General features: G+C 45.2%; 3 protein-coding genes across 4 annotated transcripts in view; 2 read left to right on the forward strand and 1 right to left on the reverse strand.

Annotated features, from left to right (window-relative positions):
• The window catches only part of st14a (ST14 transmembrane serine protease matriptase a), a 79,933-nt gene extending 72,629 nt beyond the window's left edge, over window positions 1–7,304 (forward strand). The window contains exons 15-18 of one of the 2 annotated variants that reach the window (XM_055895155.1): window positions 177–360; window positions 1,645–1,916; window positions 2,877–3,013; window positions 5,917–7,304. In XM_055895155.1, the coding sequence (XP_055751130.1) occupies window positions 177–360; window positions 1,645–1,916; window positions 2,877–3,013; window positions 5,917–6,075 (752 nt within the window). In that variant the 3' untranslated portion in view covers window positions 6,076–7,304. Of the gene's footprint in view, window positions 1–176; window positions 361–502; window positions 874–1,644; window positions 1,917–2,876; window positions 3,014–5,916 lie in introns of those variants that run through there. The other variant, XM_055895156.1, reaches the window with a different exon arrangement.
• Window positions 7,305–10,668: 3,364 nt separating this feature from the next.
• On the reverse strand, window positions 10,669–13,675 carry LOC129832525 (uncharacterized). The gene is made up of 6 exons (XM_055896645.1): window positions 13,339–13,675; window positions 12,741–13,147; window positions 12,490–12,601; window positions 12,280–12,381; window positions 12,073–12,180; window positions 10,669–11,663 (listed from the first exon to the last, which is right to left on the reverse strand). The coding sequence occupies exons 1-6, from the start codon at window positions 13,436–13,438 to the stop codon at window positions 10,669–10,671; spliced, it is 1,824 nt and encodes a 607-aa protein (XP_055752620.1). The 5' UTR covers window positions 13,439–13,675.
• A 234-nt stretch (window positions 13,676–13,909) lies between these two features.
• The window catches only part of dhx34 (DEAH (Asp-Glu-Ala-His) box polypeptide 34), a 44,134-nt gene continuing 41,038 nt past the window's right edge, over window positions 13,910–17,005 (forward strand). Inside the window, exons 1-2 of the mRNA XM_055895158.1 lie at window positions 13,910–15,002; window positions 15,229–15,345. Coding sequence (XP_055751133.1) covers window positions 14,316–15,002; window positions 15,229–15,345 — 804 coding nt within the window. The 5' untranslated portion in view covers window positions 13,910–14,315. The remainder of the gene's footprint in view (window positions 15,003–15,228; window positions 15,346–17,005) is intronic.

Consider the following 17,005-nt stretch of genomic DNA (forward strand, 5'->3'; position numbering starts at 1 on the left):
TGTTAGTGTGATTAACTAGTCCATTAGTCTCAGTATAGGAGTCTGTCTAAATGTTAGTGTGATTAACTAGTCCATTAGTCTCAGTATAGGAGTCTGTCTAAATGTTAGTGTGATTAACTAGTCCATTAGTCTCAGTATAGGAGTCTGTTATCTAAATGCTGATTGTGTTGTTTCAGATTGTGGGCGGAGCCTGTTTAAAACTAGCCGTATCGTGGGTGGCCAGGACGCAGAGGAAGGGGAGTTCCCGTGGCAGGTCAGCCTCCACATTAAGAACTCCGGGCACGTGTGTGGCGCTTCCATCATCAGCCAGCGCTGGCTGGTTACTGCTGCTCACTGTGTACAGGATGACGCCAAGACCAGGTACTTGTGGATGATTCTCCCTGTGGTGGCTGGGTGTTTTCCCAGCCATTCGCCTCTCTAACTAGGTGTGTGTCTCCAGGTACTCCCAGCCAGGTGTATGGGAGGTGTGTGTGTTCAGTCCTAACCAGGTGTGTGTCTCCAGGTATTCCCAGCCAGGTGTATGGGAGACGTGTGTGTTCAGTCCTAACCAGGTGTATGGGAGACGTGTCTGTGTGTTCAGTCCTAACCAGGTGTATCTCTCCAGGTATTCCAAGCCAGGTGTATGGGAGACTTGTGTGTGTGTTCAGTCCTAACCAGGTGTGTGTCTCTAGGTATTCCCAGCCAGGTGTATGGGAGGCGTGTGTGTGTGTTCAGTCCTAACCAGGTGTGTGTCTCTAGGTATTCCCAGCCAGGTGTATGGGAGGCGTGTGTGTGTGTTCAGTCCTAACCAGGTGTATGGGAGACGTGTCTGTGTGTTCAGTCCTAACCAGGTGTATCTCTCTAGGTATTCCCAGCCAGGTGTATGGGAGGCGTGTGTGTGTGTTCAGTCCTAACCAGGTGTATGGGAGACGTGTCTGTGTGTTCAGTCCTAACCAGGTGTATATCTCCAGGTATTCCCAGCCAGGTGTATGGGAGACGTGTGTGTGTGTGTGTGTGTGTGTGTTCAGTCCTAACCAGGTGTGTGTCTCCAGGTATTCCCAGCCAGGTGTATGGGAGGCGTGTGTGTGTGTTCAGTCCTAACCAGGTGTATCTCTCCAGGTATTCCCAGCCAGGTGTATGGGAGGCGTGTGTGTTCAGTCCTAACCAGGTGTGTGTCTCCAGGTACTCCCAGCCAGGTGTATGGGAGGCGTGTGTGTGTGTTCAGTCCTAACCAGGTGTGTGTCTCCAGGTATTCCCAGCCAGGTGTATGGGAGACGTGTGTGTGTGTTCAGTCCTAACCAGGTGTATCTCTCCAGGTACTCCCAGCCAGGTGTATGGGAGACGTGTGTGTGTGTGTGTGTGTGTGTGTGTTCAGTCCTAACCAGGTGTGTGTCTCCAGGTATTCCCAGCCAGGTGTATGGGAGGCGTGTGTGTGTGTTCAGTCCTAACCAGGTGTATCTCTCCAGGTATTCCCAGCCAGGTGTATGGGAGGCGTGTGTGTGTGTGTGTTCAGTCCTAACCAGGTGTATCTCTCCAGGTACTCCCAGCCAGGTGTATGGGAGACGTGTGTGTTCAGTCCTAACCAGGTGTGTGTCTCCAGGTATTCCCAGCCAGGTGTATGGGAGGCGTGTGTGTGTGTTCAGTCCTAACCAGGTGTGTCTCCAGGTACTCCCAGCCAGGTGTATGGGAGGCGTACCTCGGCCTTCACGTCCAGAAGCAGAACAGTAAGAACGTTCAGAAGAGGAACCTGCGTCAGGTGATCCCCCACCCGTACTACAATGCCTACACCTTCGACAACGACATCGCTCTGATGGAGCTCGACAGCCCCGTGACCTTCTCCGATTACATCAGACCCATCTGTCTGCCCTCGCCACAACACACCTTCCCCCAGGGGAACTCTGTCTGGATCACAGGTTGGGGCGCCACACGAGAGGGAGGTGAGTCATGTAGATTGGCCTCAGTTACTAATTGTGTATATGAAAACAATGTACTGAATAATATTTTTGTTTGTTTACCGAGTTTTACTGAGTTGTTTTTGTTTGTTTACCGAGTTTTACTGAGTTGTTTTTGTTTGTTTACCGAGTAGTTTTAATGATTTAATAGTAATGTTATAATATGTTTTTAAATGAGCTTTCTGCTGCGTATGATTACAAAAACATGTTACATGAACATGTTCCCGAACAGTTAGAGATTGATAAAATGCTCCCCACTTCCTGCATCGTGATAATAACTAATGGTATGTGTCCTTGTATGTTAGGCTCTGGTGCATCTATCCTAACATAACTAATGGTATGTGTCCTTGTATGTTAGGCTCTGGTGCATCTATCCTAACATAACTAATGGTATGGGTCCTTGTATGTTAGGCTCTGGTGCATCTATCCTAACATAACTAATGGTATGGGTCCTTGTATGTTAGGCTCTGGTGCATCTATCCTAACATAACTAATGGTATGGGTCCTTGTATGTTAGGCTCTGGTGCATCTATCCTAACATAACTAATGGTATGTGTCCTTGTATGTTAGGCTCTGGTGCATCTATCCTAACATAACTAATGGTATGGGTCCTTGTATGTTAGGCTCTGGTGCATCTATCCTAACGTAACTAATGGTATGTGTCCTTGTATGTTAGGCTCTGGTGCATCTATCCTAACATAACTAATGGTATGTGTCCTTGTATGTTAGGCTCTGGTGCATCTATCCTAACATAACTAATGGTATGTGTCCTTGTATGTATGTTAGGCTCTGGTGCATCTATCCTAACATAACTAATGGTATGTGTCCTTGTATGTTAGGCTCTGGTGCATCTATCCTAACATAACTAATGGTATGTGTCCTTGTATGTTAGGCTCTGGTGCATCTATCCTAACATAACTAATGGTATGTGTCCTTGTATGTTAGGCTCTGGTGCATCTATCCTGCAGAAGGCCCAGGTCCGTATCATCAACAGTACGGTGTGTAACCGCCTGATGGGAGGACAGATCACCTCCAGGATGACGTGTGCTGGGGTGCTGACTGGAGGAGTGGACGCCTGCCAGGTACTCTCTGTCCCTGTGAAGTGCACTACTTTTGAACTCTCTGTCCCTATGAAGTGCACTACTTTTGAACTCTCTGTCCCTATGAAGTGCACTTCTTTTGTACTATCTGTCCCTATGAAGTGCACTACTTTTGAACTCTCTGTCCCTATGAAGTGCACTTCTTTTGTACTCTCTGTCCTTATGAAGTGCACTACTTTTGTACTCTCTGTCCCTATGAAGTGCACTACTTTTGTACTCTCTGTCCCTATGAAGTGCACTTCTTTTGAACTCTCTGTCTCTATGAAGTGCACTACTTTTGAACTCTCTGTCCCTATGAAGTGCACTACTTTTGAACTCTCTGTCCCTATGAAGTACACTTCTTTTGAACTCTCTGTCCCTATGAAGTGCACTACTTTTGAACTCTCTGTCCCTATGAAGTGCACTACTTTTGAACTCTCTGTCCCTATGAAGTGCACTACTTTTGAACTCTCTGTCCCTATGAAGTGCACTTCTTTTGAACTCTCTGTCCCTATGAAGTGCACTTCTTTTGAACTCTCTGTCCCTATGAAGTGCACTTCTTTTGAACTCTCTGTCCCTATGAAGTGCACTACTTTTGAACTCTCTGTCCCTATGAAGTGCACTACTTTTGAACTCTCTGTCCCTATGAAGTGCACTACTTTTGAACTCTCTGTCCCTATGAAGTGCACTACTTTTGAACTCTCTGTCCCTATGAAGTGCACTACTTTTGAACTCTCTGTCCCTATGAAGTGCACTACTTTTGAACTCTCTGTCCCTATGAAGTGCACTACTTTTGAACTCTCTGTCCCTATGAAGTGCACTTCTTTTGTACTATCTGTCCCTATGAAGTGCACTACTTTTGAACTCTCTGTCCCTATGAAGTGCACTTCTTTTGTACTCTCTGTCCTTATGAAGTGCACTACTTTTGTACTCTCTGTCCCTATGAAGTGCACTACTTTTGTACTCTCTGTCCCTATGAAGTGCACTACTTTTGAACTCTCTGTCCCTATGAAGTGCACTACTTTTGAACTCTCTGTCCCTATGAAGTACACTTCTTTTGAACTCTCTGTCCCTTTGAAGTGCACTACTTTTGAACTCTCTGTCCCTATGAAGTGCACTACTTTTGAACTCTCTGTCCCTATGAAGTGCACTACTTTTAAACTCTCTGTCCCTATGAAGTGCACTACTTTTGAACTCTCTGTCCCTATGAAGTGTTCTACTTTTGAACTCTCTGTCCCTATGAAGTGCACTTCTTTTGAACTCTCTGTCCCTATGAAGTGCACTACTTTTGAACTCTCTGTCCCTATGAAGTGTACTACTTTTGAACTCTGTCCCTATGAAGTGTACTACTTTTGAACTCTCTGTCCCTATGAAGTGCACTACTTTTGTACTCTCTGTCCCTATGAAGTGCACTTCTTTTGAACTCTCTGTCTCTATGAAGTGCACTACTTTTGAACTCTCTGTCCCTATGAAGTGCACTACTTTTGAACTCTCTGTCCCTATGAAGTACACTTCTTTTGAACTCTCTGTCCCTATGAAGTGCACTACTTTTGAACTCTCTGTCCCTATGAAGTGCACTACTTTTGAACTCTCTGTCCCTATGAAGTGCACTACTTTTGAACTCTCTGTCCCTATGAAGTGCACTACTTTTGAACTCTCTGTCCCTATGAAGTGCACTTCTTTTGAACTCTCTGTCCCTATGAAGTGCACTACTTTTGAACTCTCTGTCCCTATGAAGTGTACTACTTTTGAACTCTGTCCCTATGAAGTGTACTACTTTTGAACTCTGTCCCTATGAAGTGTACTACTTTTGAACTCTCTGTCCCTATGAAGTGCACTACTTTTGAACTCTCTGTCCCTATGAAGTGCACTTCTTTTGAACTCTCTGTCCCTATGAAGTGCACTTCTTTTGAACTCTCTGTCCCTATGAAGTGCACTACTTTTGAACTCTGTCCCTATGAAGTGCACTACTTTTGAACTCTGTCCCTATGAAGTGCACTACTTTTGAACTCTCTGTCCCTATGAAGTGCACTACTTTTGAACTCTCTGTCCCTATGAAGTGCACTACTTTTGAACTCTCTGTCCCTATGAAGTGCACTACTTTTGAACTCTCTGTCCCTATGAAGTGCACTACTTTTGAACTCTCTGTCCCTATGAAGTGTACTACTTTTGAACTCTGTCCCTATGAAGTGCACTACTTTTGAACTCTCTGTCCCTATGAAGTGCACTACTTTTGAACTCTCTGTCCCTATGAAGTGCACTACTTTTGAACTCTCTGTCCCTATGAAGTGCACTTCTTTTGAACTCTCTGTCCCTATGAAGTGCACTTCTTTTGAACTCTCTGTCCCTATGAAGTGCACTTCTTTTGAACTCTCTGTCCCTATGAAGTGCACTACTTTTGAACTCTCTGTCCCTATGAAGTGCACTACTTTTAAACTCTCTGTCCCTATGAAGTGCACTTCTTTTGAACTCTCTGTCCCTATGAAGTGCACTACTTTTGAACTCTCTGTCCCTATGAAGTGTACTACTTTTGTACTCTGTCCCTATGAAGTGCACTTCTTTTGAACTCTGTCCCTATGAAGTGCACTTCTTTTGAACTCTGTCCCTATGAAGTGCACTACTTTTGAACTCTGTCCCTATGAAGTGCACTTCTTTTGAACTCTCTGTCCCTATGAAGTGCACTACTTTTGAACTCTCTGTCCCTATGAAGTGCACTTCTTTTGTACTCTCTGTCCCTATGAAGTGCACTTCTTTTGAACTCTCTGTCCCTATGAAGTGCACTACTTTTAAACTCTCTGTCCCTATGAAGTGCACTTCTTTTGATCCATGCCATATTATAGGGCTGCCACACAGGGCTCTGGTCAACAGTAGTACTGAGATGTATAACCATATACTGTCTCTCTCAGGGGGATTCTGGCGGGCCTCTGTCCAGTCCTGGTACGAGTCGTATGTTCCTGGCTGGAGTGGTGAGTTGGGGTGACGGCTGTGCTCGTAGGGACAAGCCTGGAATCTACAGCACCGTCACCAAGTTCAGGGGCTGGATCAAGGAGAAGACCGGCGTTTAAACAGGAAACGACTAGTTTAAACAGGAAACGGGGGGGAAACGACGAGTGCTTCCGACGGATGAACACGCCAGTACTGTACAGATTACTGGTTCGCCGGGACCTCAACCCTCCGCTCCCTTTCATTATCCGGGAGTGATGAACTATTTTCCACGTTTTGACATCAGGCCTCAAAATGCACTCCCCTTTTCATATCGATGGACTATGGACCGTTGGTTGGTTTCCTCTGTAGAAAGGCAGATGCCTTTTAATGTCTAAATGTTTATTTTAATGACTGGTGTCTAAATGTGTATTTTTATATGAGGAGGAATAGGTCGTTTTTGGGGGGGGGGAGTGTTTTTAAGAATTGTAAATAATGTCAAATTTTGTGCGGTTTTTTTTTTAAATATTTTTTTTTAGATATATTAGTTTTGCCATTTTGCAATCAGTCATTTGGATTGGATTGGACACAATATTTTCTGGTATATTTTGCAGGTAGGATTTAGGCCATTTGTAACAAATAACTATGTAGAACCACTGTTACGTCCATAAGGAGACTGTGTGTTCCGTTGCTTGTCATTGGATTTGAATCATTTCCCCTTACGTTTGTTTTCTCTTACGCCATCTTTCAGAACCGTCTCTTAAATGTGAATTCAGACTCTTTTACTTGTTGTCCTTGTACTCATCATGGGGGGGAGGGGGGTCTCAATTCCAAATGGGGCCATATTCCCTATGAGGTGCACTACTTTTGACCAGGATCCATAAGGGCTCTGTTTTTAAAGGTAGTACACTATGTAGGGAATCGGGTGCTAGTTGAGACGCAGGCCTACTGAAGGGCTCAAACAGACAGTGACCCCCAGCTCCATCCTATCTACTAGGATTTGGTATTTGACACCAATAGTTTGTTGAAATACCAGGAAGTCCTGATGCGACATAATGATGAATAATTTTTATTTTATTTTTTTAAATGTGATTTATTCCTGATGGCCTTTTTTTTTCTCCTCCAACTTTTATTTCTCATCAGGGATTGTATTTAATTTGTGTCCAAACGTAAACGCTTTTATAACAGAATAAAGCTTCGTTAGAGATTGCCTGTAGGTTAGCATTGTGCATATAAACAACTTTTGAGGACATACAAATTTATCAAATTTAACTTAGAAATAAAACAATATTCAGCATTTATCAAATCAATCACTTACTGTAATTTTGTTTTTTATATAAGTGTTTGAAAAATAAATATGAACAACAAATTAGTCTTTTCATGGCTTTTCTCAGTATATTTGAATGGTTATATTCTGATTACCCAGCACAGCATTTGACCTTCTTGAAAAGCCCCCATTCTTCTTCACTCTTCCTTCTGCAGATACACTTCCACTCTCTGGTTCTCTACTGCTGTAACACCCCGGGTCCTGTAAGATACTAGCCTGTGGGAAAGTAATGCACAAACACAGGCTTGTTTTTTTTTTTAAGTCTCGTGCTCCCAGACATCACACAGACGCCTGGATGTTCTTTATAACAATTAGAAGGAGAGTTGAATCCAGAACTCATCTGTGTGTTTACGTCGTGATGCTATTTTACCCCTGGTGTCTTGGTAGTTGTGTCAGTACTAGACGACTGATGCGAATCCTCGTCTTCCTCCAGGACAAGTACAGGAGACGTTGAGAGTAGAAGTGAAGAATCAGGGTTCTGATCTCCCGAACAGCGGGGTCTACGGAAACCATGAACTGGTGTATCTGATGAGGCTCAAACTGCAGCAGGGAAGGACTGGACACGATGGTCAACGACACGTTAAGAGTTGGTTAAGACGATCACCGGGTAAAGACATTGGATGCATCCCAAATAGTTCCCTGTTCCCTATATAGTACACGACATTAGACCAGGGCCTTATGGGACTATATAGTACACAGCATTATACCAGGGCCCTATGGGACTATATAGTACACGACATTAGACCAGGGCCTATATAGTGCATGACATTAGACCAGGGCCTATATAGTACACAGCATTAGACCAGGGCTCTATGGGGGTATATAGTACACGACATTAGACCAGGGCCTATATAGTACACGACATTAGACCAGGGCCTATATAGTACACGACATTAGACCAGGGCCTATATAGTACATGACATTAGACCAGGGCCCTATGGGCCTATATAGTACACGACATTAGACCAGGGCCTATATAGTACACGACATTAGACCAGGGCCTATATAGTACATGACATTAGACCAGGGCCTATATAGTACACGACATTAGACCAGGGCCTATATAGTACACGACATTAGACCAGGGCCTATATAGTACACGACATTACACCAGGGCCTATATAATACACGACATTAGACCAGGGCCTATATAGTGCACAGCATTGGACCAGGGCCCTATGGGGGTATATAGTACACAGCATTAGACCAGGGCCTTATGGGGGTATATAGTACACAGCATTAGACCAGGGCCTTATGGGGGTATGTGGTCCCGTGTGGCTCAGTTGGTAGAGCATGGCGCTTGCAACGCCAGGGTTGTGGGTTCAATTCCTACTGGGGGACCAGGGTTCAATTCCCACGGGGGGACCAGGATGAATATGTATGAACTTTCCAATTTGTAAGTCGCTCTGGATAAGAGCGTCTGCTAAATGACTTAAATGTAAATGTAAATAGTACACAACATTAGACCAGGGCCTATATAGTACACGACATTAGACCAGGGCCTATATAGTACACGACATTAGACCAGGGCCTATATAGTACACGACATTATACCAGGGCCTTATGGGGGTATATAGTACACAGCATTAGACCAGGGCCTTATGGGGGTATATAGTACACAGCATTAGACCAGGTCCTTATGGGGGTATATAGTACACAGCATTAGACCAGGGCCTTATGGGGGTATATAGTACACGACATTAGACCAGGGCCTATATAGTACACGACATTAGACCAGGGCCTTATGGGGGTATATAGTACACAGCTTTAGACCAGGTCCTTATGGGGGTATATAGTACACAGCATTAGACCAGGGCCTTATGGGGGTATATAGTACACAGCATTAGACCAGGGCCTTATGGGGGTATATAGTACACAGCATTAGACCAGGGCCTTATGGGGGTATATACTACACAGCATTAGACCAGGGCCTTATGGGGGTATATAGTACACAGCATTAGACTAGGGCCTTATGGGACTGTATAGTACACAGCATTAGACCAGGGCCCTATGGGGGTATATAGTACACAGCATTAGACCAGGGCCTTATGGGGGTATATAGTACACAGCATTAGACCAGGGCCTTATGGGGGTATATAGTACACAGCATTAGACCAGGGCCCTATAGGGGTATATAGTACACAGCATTAGACCAGGGCCTTATGGGGGTATATAGTACACGACATTAGACTAGGGCCCTATGGGGGTATATAGTACACAGCATTAGACCAGGGCCTTATGGGGGTATATAGTACACAGCATTAGACCAGGGCCTTATGGGGGTATATAGTACACAGCATTAGACCAGGGCCTTATGGGGGTATATAGTACACAGCATTAGACCAGGGCCTTATGGGGGTATATAGTACACAGCATTAGACCAGGGCCTTATGGGGGTATATAGTACACGACATTAGACTAGGGCCCTATGGGGGTATATAGTACACAGCATTAGACCAGGGCCTTATGGGGGTATATAGTACACAGCATTAGACCAGGGCCTTATGGGGGTATATAGTACACAGCATTAGACCAGGGCCCTATGGGGGTATATAGTACACAGCATTATACCAGGGCCTATATAGTACACGACATTAGACCAGGGCCCTATGGGGGTATATAGTACACAGTATTAGACCAGGGCTCTATGGGGTTATATAGTGCACAGTATTAGACCAGGGCACTATGGGGGTATATAGTGCACCATATAGGGTCCCATTTGAGATCCAGCCATTAATAAATGAAGATCCAGATGCTAGTGTCTCACCCGGACACCAAGATGACAGGTGTTTTCCTGACGTCTCCCTTCAGCTGAATGAATAGCTGGGCTTCTAACGAGGTGTTTCCCTCCAGGTGCACCTCCAACAGGAACGGCGTCACTAGAAGGGACATAAAGGCGGGTTAACCAACTGTTCCTGCACCACAGGAAGCAACCGTAACCACGTGACACTGTCAGTGTGTGTCCTGAGTTTCTGACCACAGAACGGGTCTGTTGCTGTGATGTCCAGGACCGCGGTCAGGGGCTGGAAGGTGATTGGTCGATCTGGAGGCAGCCAGCTAATGTCGTAGCCTATAGGAGACAAGAACCAATAGCTGATGGTGTCTTGATGATGAAAACAGCCAATCATCAACACCAATTTCTTCATGTGTGAAAGACTCGTCTTTGTTTCAGAGAGAGAAATGTGTATCAGAGAGCTATGCTGTCTACATGATCTCGTCTCTTACCCAGCTGGTCTACATTATCTTGTCTCTTACCCAGCTGGACTACATTATCTCGTCTCTTACCCAGCTGGTCTACATGATCGAGTCTCTTACCCAGATGGCCTACATTATCTCGTCTCTTACCCAGCGGGTCTACATTATCGTGTCTCTTACCCAGCTGGTCTACATGATCTCGTCTCTTACCCAGCTAGTCTACATTATCACGTCTCTTACCCAGCTGGTCTACATTATCTCGTCTCTTACCCAGCTGGTCTACATTATCGTGTCTCTTACCCAGCTGGTCTACATTATCTCGTCTCTTACCCAGCTGGTCTACATTATCTCGTCTCTTACCCAGCTGGTCTACATTATCTCGTCTCTTACCCAGCTGGTCTACATTATCGTGTCTCTTACCCAGCTGGTCTACATGATCTCGTCTCTTACCCAGCTGGTCTACATTATCGTGTCTCTTACCCAGCTGGGCTACATTATCTCGTCTCTTACTCAGCTGGTCTACATGATCTCGTCTCTTACCCAGCTGGTCTACATGATCTCGTCTCTTACCCAGCTGGTCTACATGATCTCGTCTCTTACCCAGCTGGTCTACATTATCTCGTCTCTTACCCAGCTGGTCTACATGATCTCGTCTCTTACCCAGCTGGTCTACATTATCGTGTCTCTTACCCAGCTGGTCTACATTATCGTGTCTCTTACCCAGCTGGTCTACATTATCTCGTCTCTTACCCAGCTGGTCTACATTATCTCGTCTCTTACCCAGCTGGTCTACATGATCTCGTCTCTTACCCAGCTGGTCTACATTATCGTGTCTCTTACCCAGCTGGTCTACATTATCTCGTATCTTACCCAGCTGGTTTACATGATCACGTCTCTTACCCAGCTGGTTTACATGATCACGTCTCTTACCCAGCTGGTTTACATGATCACGTCTCTTACCCAGCTGGTTTACATGATCACGTCTCTTACCCAGCTGGTTTACATGATCACGTCTCTTACCCAGCTGGGGGCAGATGTTGAGGCCAGGGTGGTGACAGTGTGTACAGAGAGCTCTCTGGAAGTCCTCTACTCCCTGGCAGGGGAAGGCTGTGAGAGGGCAGGAGGACCGGATGGAGCTGGTGGAGGACCGGATGGAGCTGGTGAACAACCTATAGGCCCGTTGGTGACTGCACAGCAAGTACTGCTCCCCTGGAACACACCCACATACAGGTTGACCTTTATTGGGCTGAATCTTGTCCTGGAGGCAGAACTGAGCGATCTACACTACATGGGACAGCTGCAAAGTCAAAATGACTATATATCTTAAAAATTCATGAAAACAAAAAAATGTGCTTTTTGATCTTAATTTAAGGTTAGGTATAAAGTTAGCAGTGTGTTTTAAGGTTAGGTTGAAAATCAGATTCTATGACTTTGTGACTGTGCTAGCGAGTGACTACCCTGCAGAACTGCCATCAAATATATGAGTCATCCCAACCTCCGTGTTTTGGTAGATAGCCTAAAGGACACAGCTTTTCCTGGTCAGGTCACATGGGCCCCAGGCATGATGTTTGTTATAATATTTTAGATGATTTAAAAAAAATAAAAAAATGTCACATACTTTTCATGAGAGACTGAGGACAACCAGGGAGTTGATTTCCTCTGCCGATGTAGAAATCAACGTGGCCCAACGGTCTGGGAACCCCCAGGGGAGCTACCGGCTCATTGGCTGAAAAATACACATAAACTGAGTGGTTAAAAAAGGTCTAAATAAAATCTACCATACTATGAGGTGTAACTACATGGCTTATTGTGTAGAGTTTCTCACGGTTGAAGTTGGTGTGAATCACATCCACGTACTGAGCGTCAGTGTGATCCAGAGACAGGCTGCTGTCTGCCTCGGAAAACAGTGGAGAGAACGGATCCAGGCCTGAGTCGGATCAGAGCACATACTAAAACACTCCATTTGACCGGTCAGTTCATCAGAAACCCATAGTGGACTTTTACCAGATGGAACTCTATATTAGTGTCTCAGTACCTGTGATCCTGCCAATAGTTCCCTCCAAACAGGCCCCAGTCACACCAGCTACATGGGCCCCAACACCAAACCCTACCAGGTGGAACAGCTCTGGAGAAGAGCCCTGAACCTCCTGAGGAATAAACATCAACACCACATCATGTATAACTACACTATAACACAGTTACTCATGTTCAATTTGGGCCAGTTTCCCTGACCCAGTTAAAGCATATTACTGGACACCTTTTACACAGTGTGGAACATGTACCTACCAGTAGTGTCTGTATGGTCTGTGCCAGCCTCTCTCCCACTTGCCTGGCTCCTTCGGTGATCTCCTGCTCTGGGGGCAGCAGCCAATCAGCTACCAGGACATTAACCAGCCCCGCCTCTAACAGCTCCCCCGCCATCACCCTCGCCCAGCTGGGCTGCAGCCTGGCTGGCCTCCTGCCTGGGACAATCACTACTGTGGGGCTGAGAGGGATCCAGGTCACAGGACCAGGGGCCAGTCCTGGGAGGCCTGGTGGAAGTGGAGGGAGGCCCTGGCCAGATGGCAGGCCTGAAGGAGGGAGGTCTAAGGGGGAACCACAGGGACCCTGCTCAGAGGAGAATCTGAGGAGCCTCACCAGAAGAGTCGGAGGGCTGAGACGGAGGAACTCAGAGCAGTGGGCATGTTGGTCACCTGTGAGAAGAGAATATCTGTAAACATCAATCATGTTGTTAACATATGACTGTATTTTAGGTTATTGTGAGGACTTCTCCCCAGTTAATCATGATTAGGCAGCCGCTAGTTTTGGAAAATGTGAGTTTTTAATTTGAATTGACCTCTACTGTGCAGCTGAGCTAATCACACAGTAATCGCCACCATAGTACCTGTGGCAGGACCAGACAGAAGACAGAAGGTCAGTAGAGACCAGACGACCAGGCCGATGTCAGCTCCAGAGTTCTCCACACCTCCACCTGTTCTCTCCATTTCCCCAGCCACAATGCAAATATCCCTACCTGCTATACAGCCTTCTGTACTCTGACAATCTGATAAGCCTCAGTGGAGGTGGAGACTGGACTGTTTCTGATGAAAATACAGTAGAGAACAGTAGAGCTTTTGTCAGCCAGCCCTTTCTTGATCAGTGCAGAGTGATACTTAAACTACAAAGAATGCAGTTCAAGATGTTTCTAAAATGAATAATTGCAACCGGTAAAATGATCTGAATATTGCATGTGTTTGCTATTACAGTATTCACAAGAAACATAACATAGGAACCAAACATGGTTTGAGATTTCATTTAAAACATTTCCAATAAAATATTTGATTTGTCAATGGCCAGGTCGCAGTTGTAAATGAGAACTTGTTCTCAATTAGTCTGCCTGGTTAAATAAAGGTGAAATTAAAAAATGTGACAGAAATCAACTTCGCCATGCGGAACTATATACCCAATGGCAGCAGTTGTCACCGGACAATAGTTCAGACGGACCGTCCTTATTATTGTTCCGCTGCTAACTTAGTCAATCGTTTTGTATTCATTTTTCTGTTGGCGCTATCTTGAATATTGATCTGGTGAAACAGGAAAGCATAAACTAAACGGATTACTGGATTGATTATGGGTATTTGGATTGTTAAATAAACTAAACCAAGATAACATTTAGCTATAGCTAGCTTACACATTGTTTATCTTGAATGCAAAGGAGTTGCTAGCTAGTAGCCAACTACTCTACTAGCTAACTAACTTAGACTTCTATGTTAAGAGACTATTGAGTGAGCGTCTAGCTAGCCTTATTGACTTACTAATCATCTGGTTGACTTGATGTCAGAGTCGTGAGTGTGTGTGTTATATAAAGCTGTAACGTTAGAGATGTCAGAGAGGAGAAGAGACAGCCGTAGCTGGGACTGGGACAGTCCTCAGTGCCGGGCTCAGATGGACCAGATATTTTTCCGTCGCCATGACTACATCCAGAACGGAACCACGGAACACAAAGAGTTCTGGAGCTTCTTCGAGCGCTTCCAGAGGTTCAAAACCAAGAAGGACATGTCCGGGGGCAGCAGGAAGGAAGACATGGAGGAGGGCAGAGATAGGAAGAAGACTGTAGATCTGGGTCTGCCTAAGGAATATGACGCCCGCTATCGGATCAACGTGTCAGTTTGTACCAAAGACACAGAGGAGAGGTTGGAGACGGGGAGGTCTGATCAGAGACACAGCTCGTCAGGCCCAGGGAGTCAGGAGGTAGCTGACTGTCGCCTGGCTTTGCTGCACTTCCTGGACTTCAGCCAGAGGCAGAGCTTTGGGAAGCTGGCCAAGTTGAGGACTGAGCAGAAAGCCCTTCCTATTTTCCAGTACCGGGACCGGATCGTGGAGTTGGTGCGGGCTAACCCGGTAGTAGTGGTGGCGGGGGATACAGGCTGTGGAAAGTCCACCCAGGTCCCCCAGTACCTCCTCTCCTCTGGGTTCAGTCACATAGCTTGCACTCAGCCACGACGGATTGCCTGTATCTCCCTCGCCAAGAGGGTCAGCTTCGAGAGTCTCAACCAGTATGGCTCCAAGGTAGGTAGTGGTGTAGTAAAAAGCTGTTTATTTACAGGCTTGAAAAATATAGTTTTTGGAATATCAAACAAAATGTAATCATTTTTCACACAATAGTAAGTGTTTTTTCTTCTCTGAAAGAGATCATTTTTCACAATGTTGTACACTTTACACAAAGACCAAATCAACAGCCAGACATTTATCAGACCTACAAGCACACTGACACACAGCTGTGTTTTATCTGCAGGTTGGGTATCAGATCCGTTTCGAGGGGACCCGTACCCCATCCACCAAGCTGTTGTTCCTGACAGAGGGGTTACTACTGAGACAGATACAGGCTGACGGGGACCTGGAGCAGTACCAGGTAATATAATATACAATACCAGTCAAAGGTTTGGACACCTACTCATTCAAGGGATTTTCTTTATTTGTACTATTTTCTACATTGTACAATAATAGTGAAGACATCAAAACTATGAAATAACACATATGTAATCATGTAGTAACCAAAAAAGTATTAAACAAATCAAAATATATTTTAGATGTTTGATTATTAAAGTAGCCACCCTTTGCCTTGACAGCTTTGCACACTCTTGGCATTCTCTCAACCAGAGTGCCTGGATACAGCTCTTAGCCATATACCTCAAACCCACGAGGTTCCTTATTGCTTTGATAAACTGGTTATGAACAAAATGATAGAGCAGTACAAATTAATGTTTTGTCATACCCGTGGTTTATGGTCTGATATACCACGGCTGTCAGCCAATCAGCATTCAGGGCTTGAACCACCCAGTTGTAATATATATACCAGGTAAATATAATATATTCCAGGTAAATATAATATATATAAATATAAAATATACCTGATAATATATAGTGCATTTGGAAAGTATTTAGAGCTCTTGATTTTTCCCCCACATTTTGTTACGTTACAGCCTTATTCTAAAATAGATTAAATATGTTTTTTTCTCATCAATCTACACACAATACCCCATAATGACGAAGCGATTACAGTCTTGAGTCTTCTTGGGTATGCCACTACAAGCTTGGCACACCTGTATTTGGGGAGTTTCTCCCATTTTTCTCTGCAGATCCTCTCAAGCTCTGTCAGGTTGGATGGGGAGCGTCGCTGCACAGCTATTTCCAGGTCTCTCCAGAGATGTTAGATCGGGTTCAAGTCCGGGCTCTGGCTGGGCCACCCAAAGACATTCAGAGACTTGTCCCGAAGCCACTCCTGCGTTGTCTTGGCTGTGTGCTTAGGAAGGTGAACCTTCACCCCAGTATGATGAACCTGCTCCATAGCGCTCAGGACCTCATCAAGGATCTGTCTGTACTTTGCTCCGTTCATCTTTCCCTCGATCCTGACTAGTCTACCAGTCCCTGCCACTGACAAACATCCCCATAACACGATGCTGCCACCACCATGCTTCACCGTAGGGATGGTGCCAGGTTTCCTTCAGACGTGATGTTTGGCATTCAGGCCAAAGAGTTCAATCTTGGTTTCATCAGACCAGAGAATCTTGTTTCTCATGGTCAGAGTCCTTTAGATGCCTTTTTACTGAGGAGTGGCTTCCGTCTGGCCATTCTACCATATAGGCCTGATTGGTGGAGTGCTGCAGAGATGGTTGTCTTTCTGGAAGGTTCTCCCATCTCCACAGAGGAACTCTGGAGCTCTGTCAGAGTTACCATCGGGTTCTGGGTCACCTCCCTGACCAAGGCCCTTCTCCCCCGATTGCTCAGTTTGGCTGGGCCGCCAGCTCTAGGAAGAGTCTTGGTGGTTCCAAACTTCTTCCATTTAAGAATGATGGAGGCCTCTGTGTTCTTGGGGACCTTCAATGCTGCAGGTGGACTCCAATCAAATTGTAGAAAGATCTCAATGATGATCAATGGAAACAGGATGCACCTGAGCTCATTTTTGAGTCTCATAGTAAAGGGTCTGAATACTTATGTAAATAAGGTATTCTTGTTTGTTTATTTTTAACAAATTTTCAAAAAATTCTAAAAACCTATTTTCGCTTTGTCAT

Source organism: Salvelinus fontinalis, chromosome 33 (assembly GCF_029448725.1).
Source record: "Salvelinus fontinalis isolate EN_2023a chromosome 33, ASM2944872v1, whole genome shotgun sequence".
Lineage (NCBI taxonomy): Eukaryota > Metazoa > Chordata > Actinopteri > Salmoniformes > Salmonidae > Salvelinus > Salvelinus fontinalis.

Bases quoted from the DNA above. Each gene is read 5' to 3' on its own strand.
- LOC129832525 (XM_055896645.1), bottom strand. From the start codon at position 13,438: ATGGAGAGAACAGGTGGAGGTGTGGAGAACTCTGGAGCTGACATCGGC. The intron at 13,148-13,338 runs GTACTATGGTGG...CTCTTCTCACAG, and splicing joins TCTGTCTGGTCCTGCCACAG to GTGACCAACATGCCCACTGC. The intron at 12,602-12,740 runs GTAGGTACATGT...TTTATTCCTCAG, and splicing joins AGACCATACAGACACTACTG to GAGGTTCAGGGCTCTTCTCC.